A 17073-nucleotide genomic window follows, 5' to 3' on the forward strand; every position below is an offset into this window, starting at 1 on the left:
AACAACTTAATAAGCTGATAACATGTCAGAAAACCCTCAGGCAGCAGTAATATAATATATATATATATATATATATATATATATATATATATATATATATATATATTTTTTTTTTTTTTTTATTTATTTATTTTTTTTTTAAATTTTATGTTTTTCACCACTGCCCTGTATATCTGTGATATATAAGATGTGAAAGCATCTCAGGACACATTCACAGGCTTCATGTCTGACCGCGATGCTTTCCTGTGTGCGTCAAGAGGAGAGACCACGCTTTGTGTGTGTGTGTGTGTGTGTGTGTGTGTGTGTGTGTGTGTAAGTGAGTGAGAGTGAGAGAGAGAGAGAGAGGGGGAGAGAGCTGGCGGTCAGTTTGATGCAGACCTTCAAACCGGAGACACTGGGTAAGAAATAAGCGTCTTTATTTCTTTTGAATGTCTTAATAATTGTTGGCTGAACTTCAGATTTTAACAGCAGAGCCCGTGTGTGTGTGTGTGTATGTGTGTGTGTGTTCCTGCCTCAGTTAAGGACAGTTTTATTATGATTTACAGTTTTTTTTTTAATCAGCGGCAGACATGGATGGAGTTTCCGTATTAATTGTTGAAAGGACCGATCCTGTTGAGTGTGAGTCCCTGATCCCGCGGATGAATCTTCAGAGCGAATATTAGTTTTGGTTTTTTTTTCTGAGGAGTGAAACGCGGCGACAGATTTGGACAGGGTTTGAATGCCTGCACTGTCCACAGGTTTGAATGATTTACCTTAGGTGTTTAGTCCTGTCAGTTAGGAGGCTGCTGCTGTGGAGTCAGATACAGATGAATAGTTTCCATCTCTCACGATGTGAAGCTGTTGGAGAGAAAAAGCAGCAGCAGCTGCAGATCCTCGTTTTCTTGCTTGATGGACCGAGCTTCATGTAATATTCATAGAGCGGTACCATGTGGATCACTGGCTGATCAACACGTGTGGGATACAGCCTGACATGCACCTTGGCTGCACCTGTTGTGGTCTGTTCGTTTCTCTGCAGTGATCCCTGATCAAACCAGGCTGGTCAACACAGGTACTAAAAATATTATAGAAAAAATATGATTCCGACTATTTTAGCTGAATATAAACTTCTACTGAACAAATCCATATAGTATGAGTGGACTGTAGTGAGGATGCTACTGGAGGAAGAATATCAAAACTTCTTGACATCACAGACATTTTTTTAATGTGGTACTGTTGTGTAGATTTTGGCTGTTCATTCTGTGATAATGAGGAAGAGTCAGAGTCAGACACGTGTCCTGGCTGCAGGCCAATGATGACTTCTGGTTAACCTCCACATCTCTGATTGCTTCACACACTCTCTCTGAGCTCTGAGCCTGACTGACTGACTGATGGACTGAATGAGCAGAAACAAACCGTTATTAGTTTACATTTTCAGATTCTCAGAAGACAGGAGTGACTGATGAAATGAGCAGACGCTTGGACCACATCTTCACCAAACCACCAAACCAAAGCTAATATTCCCACTTGGTGTCTGGCCGTGCGGTTGGTGTTACTGGCTGTGGCTTTGAGATCTTCACTGCTGATTTTTCTACCGTCACCCCAAAAACAATGGAGGTCAATGGCATTTAAATCATGGAATAATTTACTGTGTGATGCATCTCCATTTCCTAATTTTCCACCATTAAAGCTGCAGCGATCAATATTTTATATTAACAATGGATCTGAGGATAGTGGTGTAATTACTTTTGACTTGTGCTTTTCTCAGATAATTCAGGCAACCTTTTTAATCTCCTTATAGCCCGGCCTTGGGTCTAGGCCCAGACATTGGGCACCAGTTAGACGGAGTGCTGTGGCCCTTTGTGTACACTAACCTCATTCATCCATGAAAAGGCTGTCTCAGCGTTCTGCAGACATTAGCGGAAAGACAGAAAAAGACAAACTCAGTAATGTCAGTGGCTTTACATACAGATTCAGCTGAGACCGTGGTGCTAAATACGGAGCCAGAGGACTGTCGAGGGCCCTTGAAGGGGTTCAGTGGGCCTGGTGGAAGTCTCAGGGGTTCTGAAGGGGGTTCCACGACCTTATGGAACTGGTTCTTGAAAGTTTTTTTTTTTCTTCCTCTGGACCCTCAAATCCCATGATGATCTCTAAGACCTACACCAGGGCCCTCCATAAAGCCCACAAGGAAGCTCTGAGTCCTTCTAGAGGCCCCTGGAGTGTCCTCAAGACCCCTTTGGATGAACTAGAAACCAAGTGAGGAGGTCCTAGGGGTTTTCAAAGGGACTGAAGGACCCTTGATGATGGAACAGGTCCTTGAAATGTTCCTGTGGTGCTGGTACAGTCCCAGGGGGCTTTGAGAATCTCTGGGACCCTCTAGCAGAACTCACACCATGCTCCTTTGTGGTACCAGTGGAGGTCTCTGGGCTCCTCAAGGTGATTTGAGGCAACTTGAAAGACCCATGGAGACAGTTCCACTGTCCCTGTAGAGATCCTGGAACCCCCTTGAGCACCCTAGGAATTTCCACTCAGGCCACAAGGGGTCCAGTGGGGTACAGATCTGGGTAAATGATGAAGGTCTCACATACCTTCAGTGATGTTCATGCTACTTTATCCATTCAGTCTTACATTGTCTTCATGTCGGGCTGAATTCTTGTTGGAAATGACCCAGACGAGTTCGTACAGAGTGAAACTGTCCATCACACTGACTCCATTTTCAGTTGATGTGGAAACTGTGAAGGTGGTTGCTAAGAAGATAACATTTATGTTGATTAATCAAATGTTATTTCTGTAAGTTGACTTACAACAACCCAAACATCTGTGTTGATACGTTATCTGGGCTTGTTGACATTTTGTTCTGTTGCTTTTTTTTTTTCATAGCTGTAGCCAGGTAGCTGTGTTGGAAGATAAAATCACTTCTCTAAACCCTGCCTTAGAAACTCTGATTTACTGGTTGTTTTTCCTAAAGATGGAAATAGCTGAACAAACTGGAAATGTTGGTTGGATCTGGTTAGGTGGGGTTTTCAATAGGGGCCAAAGCCAAATTAAGTTTTATTTTTAATTTTATTCAAAATAAAATAGACTGCGTCGTTAGGAAGAGCAATGATAAGCACCTTGGCTGATCAGAGAAAAGGAGAGAGCACCATGAATAAACTCAGATCCCACAGAAAATCTGTCCCAGTGCTGTTTTGTGGGCAGGTGATCTCTGGGAAATGCAGGGCAAAAAAACACCACAGCAATTAGCACTTAGCAATAAAGACTGAGATAAAATGTCAAAGTGAGTTTCATAGAACACCACATACTGATTACTGGCAGGGAAGTCTCTTATTACGGCTCACTGAATGCAGAATCACCACTGTTGTGATGTTTATGATCCAATTTTAACGCCAAGCCTTTCGTTCATGATTTAAGGCTGTGATGACAACTGCGAGCACTGCTGGTTCTGAACTCCTTGTGGTCTAAAGCAGAGTTTAACCAGTTTTTTTCCTGAAGTTTGAAAAATACAGTCCATTATGTAAGCATGTGGACACAGCATTTGGCTTAAAGCAGCTATGTGCCTAAGTACATCTGCACAGAGCTGCCAGCATGGCTGACGACAGTGTTGTTAGTGTCTTCAAACTTTAACCCACTATTTCGAGCGAGCTAATAATACTACATCCGTTTTTGTTGCTCACCCTAGTTTGATGTCATAGTAGCTTATGTCACTAAATTTGCCATCAGGGCCCAAACCAAATCCCACGAACAACAAACACCAACTTTGTACATCCATGTCTGTATCAAAGAGGCAAACTGATGTTACTCGGTGTGACGGTTTCAGCAGCCTCAGAGGGAGTCGCCTGGCTGCCGTGGCTGAGCTCTGCCGAGTGAACACACTTACCAAACGGAGCGGAGTGAAAGGGGCGTGTGGAGCTAGATGATAATGTAGTACACATCATATCATGTTTGAAAACATCTCAGAGGTCCAGTCTCTGTGAGGAGAAGGAATGCACATTACTTCATTGACATGAATCGGAGGAAAATCTTATGATTAGGTCTGTAGGATCCAAATCTGATACTCTGTGATAAAGTAATTACTAATCAGCTGTTTGAAGCCAGGTGGGCTGAGGTAATATTAATTTTAGAGGGTTAATGGGGAAGCAGAATGTTTTGACAGAGTTTAAAGACATATGTGGTCTGAATCTTTGTATCTATGATGAACAGACTGTTGATGTTGGCAGCAGTTGTGATGAGAAGGTCAGTGATGTTGATCTGAATGAATCCAGGATGCTGTTAGTAAAAATGAATCATCTCCACACATGTTAATCCAGTGGGACAGAGCAGCACAGTGCACCCAGCATGTTACGTTCAAGGTGAACATGTGTTACTTAGAGGATATGACATAGGTTGATAAACAACATGGTAAGATACATGTCACCCTGCTTTCAAGATGCATGGTTGATAAATCACATCTGTCAGAGACCAAATATCGAAGCACACTGTAAATCAGCACCAGGAGGTGCATTATGTGCTGATTTAGCACCTCCTGGACACGATAAGGATGATTTCCCTGTGGGGAGGAGCAGGAAACCATTCAGAAGGATGAATGATCCTGGAGGATCATGAAGAGATGATAATGAAGGAAAAGTTTAACTTAAAATGACTCAACACAAATGCGGATTAAACAGAAAGGATTTGCCTTTATTCAATAATAGAGATAAACAGAAACACGTGGAGAAATCAAGATGGATGGATGGATGTCCTGCAACAAACCAGCCTCTAATCACAACAGGTCTCTGCAGTGGAGTTAAGAAATGAGACTGTAGTCAACCAATAACCGAGATGGCCATGCTGATTTGGCAATAATTTACAGCTTAGGGTGCTGTCGCACCCAACCTGCTTGGTTCAGTTCAGTCAAACTCCGGTGTGTTTTAGTGGTTGGTTCAGTTTGTTTCGTCTCCTTCACATCAGACTCCACTGCAGTTTGTTTGTGAAGAAAGCAAATGGACCAACCACAAAGATATGTGATTTTAACAAGAATCCAAAATCCATTTGGTGATTGTGAACTGTCAGGTACGTATTTATGCTAAACATTTACTTACTCTGGTAACAGGTATGAGCAAGGTGATACTGAGTTAAAAGAGAGGTGTGTTGTGGCCGTGTACCACCTGAGTTACTGCACCTGTTAGACCATATGACTACAAGATGCTGATCTGGAAACTGGACAAGAACTAAAAGACAACAGTGCCTCTTAGTCCAGACTGAATGAACCAAACTTAGGGAAAGCACGTCAGTTCACATCGTAAAAGTTTACCTAGTGGTTACTAGTTTATTTGACACCACAGCATTTTACTTCTGTTTCTCCAGTTGTAACCATCTTTTAGAGAAACTGGACCTAACCTGTGTGTGTGTGTGTGAGTGTGTGTGTGTGTGTGCGCTGACCGGTTGAGTTTTCCTCTGTTTCTGTCTGTCTCCTCTCTCTGAGCGTATCATAAATCAAACATGGCCGCCAGGTACATAAATCAAATACAGCCGTTTTAGACAGACAAGCACAGAGACGTGTAGCAGGGGGGGAGGGATATCGTATAACACCGTTGCTTTTTATGGATCTGTGCAAAAAAAACTTGTTGGAACTGGGGTAATGTTGTTTGCATGAAAATATAATGGTGGTGTAGTCCAGTGCAGTCCAAAGCAGACATAAAAGCAACTCACTCCACAGGCAGATTATTAAATATTCAAGCACCATGTTTAATGGCAGTCAGTGTGCTGGTCTCAGCTCTGGGCCTTGTGTATTTGTGTCTATTCACGTGTTATGACACTGTGAGAAGGATACAGTCCAGTGTTGTTGTTTTTTTTTTTTCATACTCCTGTAGACTTGTTTCTTGTGACGGGGCGTGAGCATACTTGTCACTATGCACTATTGTAGTTTAACATGAATCATATAACAGAATCAGCACGAGGTCCATGTGACTGAGCCGGGGTCACTGTGATTTTTGAGCTCACTGTGGTGCAGTTGCATGAGACCAAAGCCTAAAGTCATTTCACATCAGCCCGTGTTGTTATAAAACGTCTCATTCCAGGAATTTCGGCATAATTGGTGCTGTGTGGTAAACTAAAACAAACACCGGAGAGTGGTTTGCTTCCATGTTTACACGTGCAAGTAAGAGAAAGTGAGGCTGCGATGTAGAGTGACACACAAACATCCTGTGATTTGGAAGAAACATGTTTATATCATAATTATCTACTAGTTATGTCTATTGCTTTTAGATTAGATTGTGTTGTATTTAATAAGTTCCATCCATATTCTAATAGATGTAATTATAATTACGTAATCATCAAGTGTGTTTATTTTACAGAGACTTACAAAGTGTCTTAGCCAATTGGACTGATTATATAATGGGGATGAGGATAACAGTCATGGACTGTGATGATGTTACTGATGATGATGATGAAGGCGGTAGTAGTTGGTGATGACGCGACTTGGAGGAGCAGCCGTGGTTCAGTATGTTGCCTGGAGCAGTGACAGGACCTGTGCCTGATTTACAACCTGCTGCTGTTGCCACGCTCACTGCTGTCAGGGTCACTGATCAATGAGCAGCATTAGCATTCCAGCTGCCTCGGGGATATAAGTTAAGCTTTTGGTCACACAGTATTGTGTTAAGTTATTGATGCTGGGGTCTGCTGGATTGATTAAGTTGAAAATGATCCATGTTCAGTGACTGGTTTGTTTACTGGGAGAACTGGACCTCCTCCAGTGAGTTCCCAATGGGGTTGTTCGTACATGACTTAAATGTTAAATACAATGAAAGCACACATACAGCCAAGTCCTGTGTATGTCAGTGGGTTCTGGGTCAAATTAGCCCATGTTCTTCTGGGTTCAGACTTCAGACTATCTCTTTACCACGAAACAAACCCTCGTATGAGTAGATCTCAAGCAGAGCTCTGAGGTTCGTTTTCCATCACTCAGATTGTTTGCAGACTCCATAGTAAAGCTGAAAAGTCTCTGAACTGTGAAATTGTACATCACAACATGTGAAAGCACTTTAAGACTGAGCCAACCAACAGGAGTCCCCCTCTCTCCCTCTCTCTCTTTCTCAGGGCTCACACACTCACATGCTCTCTGTTATGAGTGGATCAGTGGACAGCAAGTGTCTGGACATCTTCACTTTGCATGTGTGTGTGCGTGTTTGTTGTTGTTTTTTCTTCTACTTCCATCTTTGTAGGGACTAAATGTTCTCACAACATCAGTAAGAGAAACCTCTATAGTCAGGATGTGTTTGTTTGTCCTCAGGAAAATCTCTGGATACTTTCTGGGTCAGGAGTGAGTGAGGACTGGGGGTTAGGTTATAAGTGGGGTTGTAGCATCAGTATTAAAATAGGTTTAATGGTTTGGGTTTAAAGTTTGGCTGATGTTCGAGTTAGATCTGAGGATTGTGTGTGCAGCTTGTTGTTAGGGGTAATATATATTATTTCCCTAATATGCAAATCTTGTTGCATCTGCAGACGCAAGTGTAACCACTCAACTGTTTGATGTTGGGTCTGGATTAGTCCATAGCGTCATACATGTAGCTCTGATTGTGTAAGACTGATGACAGACGTCACTGCAGACTTCCTGCAAGGACAGCAAAACGGAAGTGTTGTCTAGATGATCAGTGTCACATATTTAACCCTTTAACTGTTATATGAAGAATAAGTTAATATTTAATTTTCTGAAAGCAACTTGAAACATTAAAATTTGGTTATAATCGATATTTGCCACTTTCCCTTTGGTAATGTAGACCTCTGGTGCAGGTACCAAATAAAACATGAGGTTAGTGAGGAACTCTTTCAAACTCATATTTCCTCATGCACTGTTTACTAGTATAACAGAAACAGATAATAAAGATAAGATTATAAATCTGTATAGCTGATGGGTGATGTGGTAAAGTCAGTCCCAAGCTGTTTCCTGGCAGCTTAAGTCCCATGAGAGAGTTTAAAAGTGATGTATTTACTTTGTGTTTGATTACTACACCTCACTTAATTAAACCTGGCTGCTCAGTCATGTTGAGTGATTGTCACCTGTCTCCGCACAGCTGCTCAGCACTAGCTGCAGCTGAACAGCTATAGGAGTTGGTGGAGACCAAAACAGAGCCAAGTGGCGTATCTTTAGATGGGAAAATGGGAGCACCTGAATTGGACTGATATTCAGTGTCAGTATATACCCTCAGTCCAGGTATCACAATTGGTATTGGGAGAGAAAAAGATGCATTGAAGCATCCCTACCTTTGTTGTACAACCTACTGTGATGCATACTCAGACCTTGTTAGAAACATCTGTGTGCAGTATGCCTGCAGATGGTTGCACAAATTGTCTCAGATGAATTTTTTTTCTGTCTGAAGTGTCTGAATGTAGCTGCACATTTAGCTCACTGTGTCTATTTACATCTTCTTCTGCATGCAGCGTCCGGCTGTGTTAGTCTCACACACCTACATTGTGGTCGGATTGTGTAATGGCCACACAAGGACACAGTGCGAGCCTGTCACTATATGTATACTAGTGAGATTAGATTCAGGTTGAATGATGCCGTATTGCAGCCATGGACTTGCAGCTACAGGAAACCTCACCCAGGTTCACCCCTCTGTGGCAGGGTCAGTGGGTGAATGTGTGCACACGTGCAGAGAAAAAAAAACTCTTAAATTAAAATGTTTTGTCTGTGTATAAATTATATTTCTTCCAGTCACCTGGTGGAATAAGGGTTAAATGCATGGGTCAGCCTGACTCTAAAGGAATGCACATTATATCCAGCTGTGCCTTAATCTGACAGTGGTTTATTTAGGAAGACCAGAGAGACAGAGTCTTACAGAAGGACTGACAGACAGAGAGAGAGAGGGAGAGAGAGGTGCTGTTTATGGTTTAAGTGTGTTGTGTTAAAGTGGCTCTAAATGGTTTTATAGTGTGTTATTATGGAGCCATTCTGAACAAGCTGGAATGCCAAAGTAACGAAATGTAGTAGGGGTTATATTCAGAGGCTTCACTGTCCACTGACTCTGTCTTACACTGGAGCTGGAGTTCACAGAGGAGGGAAGCAGTGCTGCATTTACAGTGGCTTCGGAAAGTGTTGTGACCCAACAGTCATTTCTTCCCATCAGTCTACACTCAGTACGCCTTAATAACAGGGGGAAAACTTGACTTAAGGAGCTTTATTAAAGCTAATTTATTAAAATGAAATCTTTCAAGTACACAATAACTAACTAATAACTAAAAATTTTAGTTGTGTAGTTTGTGTTTCCAAAAAGTTACATTCGGTTGCATAGCTGTGATAACGTGTTGTTGTGTGTGTGTTTAATGAGTGACACATTATCAAACGTCATTAGGTGCTGGAGGCACTGAGTGACTGAGCACTGTCACGCTGAAAGAGGAAAGTTAAAACTGCTGTGAATCATTTTTAAACAATCATTTATTCACCTTGTTGTGGTTGTTGCCTTTACACAAAGTGTATTTGAATGTGTGTAACTGAGGGGAAGTGAAAATATCATGCAAATGTATAGAATCCAGATGTTCTGTGTGAAGTATGCTTTTCCCTGGCAACTGTAACTGGACCCATGCTCCTGAACAGCTCGCCCTAAGGTAACCTGAGCAGATGGTAGATGACAGGATAAAGAACCAGTCACTGCTCTATAGAAATAGGAGAGTAGGTGGCAGCTGTGAAGCTGTGTGTTTAAGCTGCTGGGGTTTTTTTTTTTCTTCGATTTTAATTTCATTTTGTTGAATTACTGCCACTGCTGCATTAATATTTATGTCAGTAAATTCCACCTTTTCCTGAATGTACTCTTGCCTGCCGACCTGCTCTCTCAGCATCACTTTAAGGCCTTTATTTTTTCAGTAAATAATATCCTTAAATGGCTCATTTTACTGAATCAAATTGATCATACTTACAGAATGATATCTCAGCATCTCTGCTTATGTTTAAAACACACATAAGTGATCAGAGAGGAAAGGAGGAGCCGACAGACAGCAGATCAATCAGCGTGAGAACATCCTCTTGTGCTGTACAAAATATTCTGAAACATGCAGGATGGATACTGACATGGTAAGACAGATGCATAATGAGGAGCTGTCTCTGTTGTAGTAATGCAGGCTGGACAAAGGATGCTGTATCCCTTTGTAGCAGCGGTGCAGAGGATTTAAATTTCTCTGTTTAAATTTACCTGTTCATGTCTGCATAAAGCTGAACTACTTTTGTAAGGTGGTCTTGCAGCCTGTAAGAGAAACAGTGAGGCAGTGGACAGAGTCTATCTGACTTTGCTTTCCTCTTGTTAGTAAAACTGCTGTCCAGCTGACACGAGCAGTGGGTTGAAATTCTGAGTGTGAGAGCCTTTCTAATAATTTCTTATCGTTTGTTTTATAATTTTGAGTTTTACTTTGATCTTAGTGAGGGTTGAAGGTTGAAGGGTTGCTCATTGTAGCATATGTATTGCTTCTTAACATGATCCTCTTCAAAAGCAGTTGTTTCACTCTGTATCTCTGATTAACAGCTATTGATAATAATGTTATGTAGACTTAAATACAGTGACACGACGTTCTGAGAAAGGATGTCTGCTCTTAAACTTTTTAATATCAAATGCAAAGAAATGCAAATGGACTCAACTAACTCTGCCATGACAGAGACTGCCAAGACTTTAATGATGCAGTTACCAGTTGAATTATATCAGTTACATTTTGATGAAAAGGAAATCAAAACAGGATGCAGTGGTTTCAGCAGGAAGACAGCGTATTTTATTACTCAGATGCCATCTGCCTCAACAACCACTCACAGAATAGTTTATATAAAACGAAACAAAGTGAATATGGCGACAAAACGGTAGTTCAACCACTTTGGCCCAGACAGAAATATCTAAACAACTATTCAGAGGAAATTTTGTACATTCATGCTCCCCAGATGATGAATCCTACATGAGTTTTCTTTTAGCTTTATAAAGGTTGCTATTTATGTTTTTTAGTAAATTATCTCAACAACTACTGGATGGATTCATGTTCCCCTCTGGATAAACTTTGTTGACCTTTAATTTTCACAAGAATAATGACCTTTATCAGCGTGTTAGCATTGTGATTGTGTGCATGTCAACATGCTGATGATAGCATTTAGCTCAAAGCACCACCGTGCCTAAGTACAGCTTCACGGAGCTGCTTGCTCTGATGCTGCATCATATCCATCGTGTCCAAAAGAAGCATCACACTGACAGTCAGATGTTTATAATCTCTACTGAGTTCATTTCTTCTGTGTTCCCACAGTGGCCTAATGAAACTGGACTACCCAATCAGACAAGACGAACACTCAACCCGATGAGACGAGTCTAAGGCCTCGCTGAGTGCTCCTACCAGCATGAAGATTTGTGTGTGCGCGCGTGTGTGTGCGTTTGTGTGTTACATTAGATTTATGAGTATGTATGAACATGCCTGAAAACGTTCATGTGTGCATGTTAAAGGTGACATAGTGCGAGTGTCTGTGGGATGTGTTCACAATGTCAGAGGAGGACATGATTAACTGCACCATCAGCCATGAAATCCACCAGTACGTCTTCTCCTGTGTGTATATCCTTGTACTGCTGGTAAGTGTGTGGACTAATCTGAATACTTTATATCAGTGCATAGCTTATGGAAGAAGGGACCGTGAGATGAACTTATTAAGGTCTCTGTGACAGAGGAAACTGTCATGTCTCAATATCATGTCTAGAAAGCCTATTTCCTCTTTAAAAACACAACATTGCAGCATAGACGCTCAGTACAGACTCAGTAAATCTTCTAAAATTGTGGCATAAGCAGTGCATCGCCGAGGTCATGTTGAATACAGAAGGAGAGTACACATGAACAACCATTTACAGTGGTATCCCTCTGAGCCTGGTGACCTCTGGTCCCATGTCTGTGTGTTACATTCAGTTACATAGCTCTCTCTATGCAAACCATGGGGGGGCAAGTTAAAGGGACAAGTTTTGTGGGGCTCACAAAAACACTTCTGAAGCTGCTTTGCAGCCAAGCACTTCCCTTACATAATCTTGCCAGCGCCTTTCCTTCATGCTCCAGGGGTAGGCCTCTCATTTCTTCTGCTGCTAATATATCCTCTAGGATGAGATCAAAAACCCTGCCAGGGATTGCACTCAGTGCGCCTTATGTATGTCCAACCTGCATTTAGTCAGCATGAGATGAGCCAGCAGCAGTCAAAGAACTCCCTATGAAAAGGATATTTAAACAGGCCATTTGATTCAGCCCCTTAATAATCAGTGTTATTCACGGCTGATTGATGTAAATATTTACAGGTCTTAATCTCCCGGTGTGCTTTTTTTCCCTCCAATGCTTTTCATAATGTTTTTTTCAGCTTATGTGAAATTGTGCACTAAGAGTTTGTTCCTCTTCACATGGCACCAGCTGCTGTTCTGCTCCCAATATTTGCTATTTCTGAGATAAATAAGGGTTTGCTCATCTGACAATAATTCGTTTCATTTTAATCATGGTTTGGAAAATGTAATTTTGACCTGTGTGTGTGTGTGTGTGTGTGTGTGTGTAATAAAACTGCATGTTACAGAGAATGAGAATGATCACAATCAGTCATTTCCTTGATTGTAGGTCGGTGTTCCCTCCAACTTGTACTCTCTGTACCACGCTGCTTTACAGCTGAAGCAGAAGAATGAGCTGGGAGTTTATTTGATGAACCTCACCGTGTCTGATCTGTTATACCTGGCGTCATTACCACTGTGGCTCCAGTACATATTTCAGGTAAACTAAAAGCACCCATTTGTTCTGTCATACATATGATTTGCTGATGGATCGTGACAATTATTTTTTTTTAGAAAGAAGTTAAATGCAGCTGATAAACCTGCAGAAAGGATGTGATGAATCATGTCAACATGGAGCGGAATCTCAAAGGACAGCTTACAGCACGGTTACAGCAATGGCGTTTCTTAAGTGCTTGGTGAGCATTTAAGTTTTGTTGTTTTAGGATGATGACTGGAGTCACAGGGAATGGTTGTGTCAGCTCTGCGGCTTCCTGCTCTACGAGAACATCTACATCAGCATTGGTTTCCTGTGCTGTATCAGTCTGGATCGCTATCTGGCTGTGGTGCATCCTTTAAGGTAATCTTAAAACCACTTTCCAGCACTGTCCCTCTGCACTGGTGCAGTGTGTCTTACATCGCGATATTATAATTTGTGAGGAGATTTATTGGTAATACAAAATGATTGATTGGTTGTGCCTATCATTGCCATTACTATAGGATTATTGAAGGCGATGTAATGCAACAAAACAAATTTACGTTATAAATAATAGATATACAGAAGAAACAAACTGTTCAACAAATGTGTGAGTGTCAGTGTGTTACATAAGCTGCTTGTTTAATGCTAACTCTTTCTTTTTGAATCTCCATGTCTCCAGGTTCGCCTCTCTCCGCTCTATGAAAGCAGCCTGGCTCGTTAGTGCTATCATCTGGCTGAAGGAGATCGCAGTAGGCGTGGTTTTCTTCCGCCACAAAGAACTGAGCAAAGACCGCACGAACCAATCAGTGTGCTTCGAGCACTACCCCATGCAGCCGTGGGAGTACCCAATCAACTACTACCGCTTCACTATCGGCTTCATGTTCCCGCTGGCCATTCTGTCGGTAGGATGATGTTTTTACAAACCTATTTCTGATCATAGTTTATTGAAAAGATTTCTCACACAGTCACAGTGGAGCCACAGTTCACCTGGACAGGTGTTCTCACTCTGTAGATGTGTACAAACTAGGCCTGATTGAGTGTGTGTGCAGAGCTGTGTGTATTTTTAGGAGCCATGCTTCAGGTGTGTTTGTGTTATTCAGAGTTCTGAGAAGATTTAAAAACCCAGCAGATTATTCATTGGAAATCTGAGGTGGAGTTAGTATTCTTGACCATGATCCCGATAAATCTGATGACTTACCTTGTTTCTGTCCAGATCAGCTACCTGTGTGTCCTTCGTGCTGTGGGTCGGAGCGCAGGGACTCAGCCGGTTCAGAAGATCCGGATCAGGCAGTTAGTGAGCAGCACCATTCTCATCTTCCTGGTCTGTTTCTCCCCGTACCACGTGTTCTTGTTAGTTCGCACCCTGCTGGAGCGGGACTGCAACTTTATTGCAGGTACAGTTTCACCTCTGTTAAGTATTCCAGTGAGAGAGGATGAAAACGTATCATAACCACGTGGCCTGTCTTCTTATTTCCTTAGGAATATTCAACTACTACCACCTGTCGTTGCTGCTGACCACTCTGAACTGCTTGGCCGACCCTGCTCTCTACTGCTTCGTCAGTGAAAGTGCCCGCCTTGGCCTGTACAGAGCCGTAATCCGCCCCGTTATCAGGATACTCTGTTGCTGCTGTCGCCGCGGCAACGCGAGTCCTTCCAACCCGACCACGGATTCCCACGAGGTCGCCATTGACGAGAACAATGGCCACCCGACTGTGACGCTGCTCACGCACACCAGCACACTCAACAACGTAAAAACAGACCCTGCCAGCAAAAACACCATTTTAATCACACAGACTGATGAAAAAACCATCATACCCTTAATTGTACAAAATAACACGCATTGATAAATGAATGGACAGTGACGGAAAGTCCAGTTGTGTGACAGCCATGGAGGAGCAGAGCCAAAAGACAGGGAGGACCGAGGAGACTGACAAACAGCATCAGCTGAAATTATCCAGGGACCATTCAGAATCTGTGCTAGCAGAGGCCCCAGGGCAGTGGGATTAAAAGGACAAGACTGGTTCCCTTCAGCTTAGTCTGAGAATCAGACAAAGCTGGACTAAGTTAAGACTGAGTGGAGGATGCACAAGAGATGACCTGCAGCTCAACACGAGTCTGGCATCTCTTTGGTCCCTGTAAATGTCTTGTTTACATTTCGATGTGATGTAGACGCAGGAGCTAACAGGAGGAGGAGGAGTTTTAGATTGAAAAGACAACATTCATCAGGAGGTCAGAGTTACTGAAGTACTGGATCCTGATCCCTTGGAGGGTATTTGCCAGTATTCTTTTAAAACAACAGTATTACAGTAACACTTCCTAATAAGACCCTCTTTATAAAGGGTAGGTGTAAGCAAAGGCTTTATTAATGGTTAATAAATAATTTACTTATCCATTAGAAATCAGTTATAAGCCATAAGCAATGGTCAGCAGAAGTGTAGCTTGAATTCATATTGTGTGTGAGGGCCCTCCCTCACCCTCAGGTGCAGTGTTTCTGCAAAAACTGTTAACCGAAGGTTATGTGTTAAATCATCAGTGTTTAATTAACATTGCCAACATGAACAAACATACAAATCAAGGCATGGTCCCACTGCTAACTGTGAACACAACCATGCAGCTGAGAGACACAACCGCAGCAAATTCAGATACACAGGAAACAAAACACACACATTGTGTCACATGGACCAGAGCCCGTAGGACAACATTCATAACCTAACGTCCAGGAGGTGTCAGTCGCTGGATTAAAAGTAGCAGCTGGTAAATTGATCTGGGGCTGAATTAGAATCAACAGTCACCTTTTTTCTGTCTGATGTGGAAAACAGGGAAGCTTTTCACTGTTTCTGTTCCCTGCACTGTCACCCTCCCATTCCTCACCCTCCCTGGTCCCTGACCAGTGAACCACTGTATACTGTGTGACAGAGAAGCATCACAGACAGATCAGGTCCTGACAGTTTTCACTTCAGCAGCTAAATAAAACCCAAATACATGAAATATTTATTTTTAGCACTTCAATTAAAAAAAACAAAAATTAAAAAATGTCTAAAGCTGTTATCAGTCACCCTTTTAAAAGGTGTTAGTGAACTCTAAGTACAGCCATTTTGGACATATGTACAGTGAATTCAGAAAGTTTTCGGACTAGGGCTGAACGATTTAAAATAGTCATTTCATACAACGCGATCATGTGATCGCCAAAGCTTTTTTTTTTTTTGCAGTGATCCTAACTGACCCAGGATCTGCTCCCTACCTGCCAAGCTCACCAATCAGAAGCGGCATTGCTGCTCGTGCACAGGTGACGCTAACGCAATCAGTATAACCTGCTCCACCTGCTGCTTCATTAGTGAAATGGCTTCAGCTGGAGCAGAAGCGGAGTTACGGGATTTAATCCCCAATAATAAAAAAACACAGCACGTCGGTCATTTGGGAGTATTTCGGGTTTGAGGCTGCAGACGTGCACCAGAAACAGGTACTGTGCAAAAGCTGTCGCGCTGAAGTTGCAATAGAAAAATAACTGCCATTGTTCAAGGACTTCATAGAATGCACATGCATGTTTCTTAAATACATTTGAAATCAGTTCTTAACTTTAGTTTTCATTCTTGCATTAGAGTAATGGCATTTAATGCGTTAATGACATGATGTAATTTTCTATCATGTCTGTAAATGTTCCTGTACATTGTGAATATTGCACTGAAGCTTGATTTGAAGAAAATCGTGAATCAAATCGAAATTGCAATATCTGTCAGAAAAATCAAAATTAGATCTTTTCCTAAAATCGTTCAGCCCTAATTCAGACCGCTTCACTCTCTGCACACTTTACTGTGTTCTGGAGTTCATTCTGAATGATAAGTTTCGAATTTAGCTCATCAGTCTACACTCACTAACCCAGAATGACTAAGTTATTCTGAAATCTGAAAACTGAAATCTTCAGCATAGAGAAGTATTCAGACCCTTTGCTGTATCTCTAATGTAATGTAATGTAATGTGGTCAGGCTCATTCTGTTTGGTTTATTTATCCTGGAGTCCACCTGTGGCAGACTGAATTGATTGGACATAGTATACCTGTATATAAGGTCCCACACAAAGTCCAGACATAAACCTCATAGACCATCTATTGAGAGACCTGAAGATGGTAGATCAGACACATCCCATCCAACCTGATAGAGAATGAGAAGATCTGCAAGAATGAATGGGATAAGCTGCCCAGATCCAGGTGTACAAAGCTTGTGGAGATTTAATTCAGAGACCTGAGGCTGTAATGGCTGCCCAAGGGGATATTTTTGTAAATGAGAGATTTCAAATTTAGATTTTTAATAAATTTGCAAAACATGTTTTCACCTTCATTATGGGTCACTGAGTGTAGTTTGATGAGCAAAAATGGCCATTTACCCTCCTACAATCACA

The 17073-nt window shown here is 41.9% G+C and overlaps 1 protein-coding gene across 1 annotated transcript; it reads left to right on the plus strand.

The window, feature by feature from the left end:
- Positions 1–293: 293 nt before the first annotated feature.
- On the plus strand, positions 294–15960 carry LOC121197124 (ovarian cancer G-protein coupled receptor 1). The gene is made up of 7 exons (XM_041060544.1): positions 294–398; positions 11224–11540; positions 12553–12702; positions 12926–13059; positions 13358–13580; positions 13892–14072; positions 14158–15960. The coding sequence occupies exons 2-7, from the start codon at positions 11454–11456 to the stop codon at positions 14520–14522; spliced, it is 1140 nt and encodes a 379-aa protein (XP_040916478.1). The 5' UTR covers positions 294–398; positions 11224–11453; the 3' UTR covers positions 14523–15960.
- The last annotated feature ends 1113 nt before the right edge of the window (positions 15961–17073 follow it).

Source organism: Toxotes jaculatrix, chromosome 17 (assembly GCF_017976425.1).
Source record: "Toxotes jaculatrix isolate fToxJac2 chromosome 17, fToxJac2.pri, whole genome shotgun sequence".
NCBI lineage: Eukaryota > Metazoa > Chordata > Actinopteri > Toxotidae > Toxotes > Toxotes jaculatrix.

What these genes read in the sequence shown, in the direction of transcription:
- LOC121197124 (XM_041060544.1), top strand. Translation starts at nt 11,454, where the DNA reads ATGTCAGAGGAGGACATGATTAACTGCACCATCAGCCATGAAATCCAC. An exon ending in TCCCGCTGGCCATTCTGTCG is followed by an intron (nt 13,581 to 13,891) that starts GTAGGATGATGT and finishes GTTTCTGTCCAG; the next exon opens with ATCAGCTACCTGTGTGTCCT. An exon ending in GGACTGCAACTTTATTGCAG is followed by an intron (nt 14,073 to 14,157) that starts GTACAGTTTCAC and finishes TTATTTCCTTAG; the next exon opens with GAATATTCAACTACTACCAC.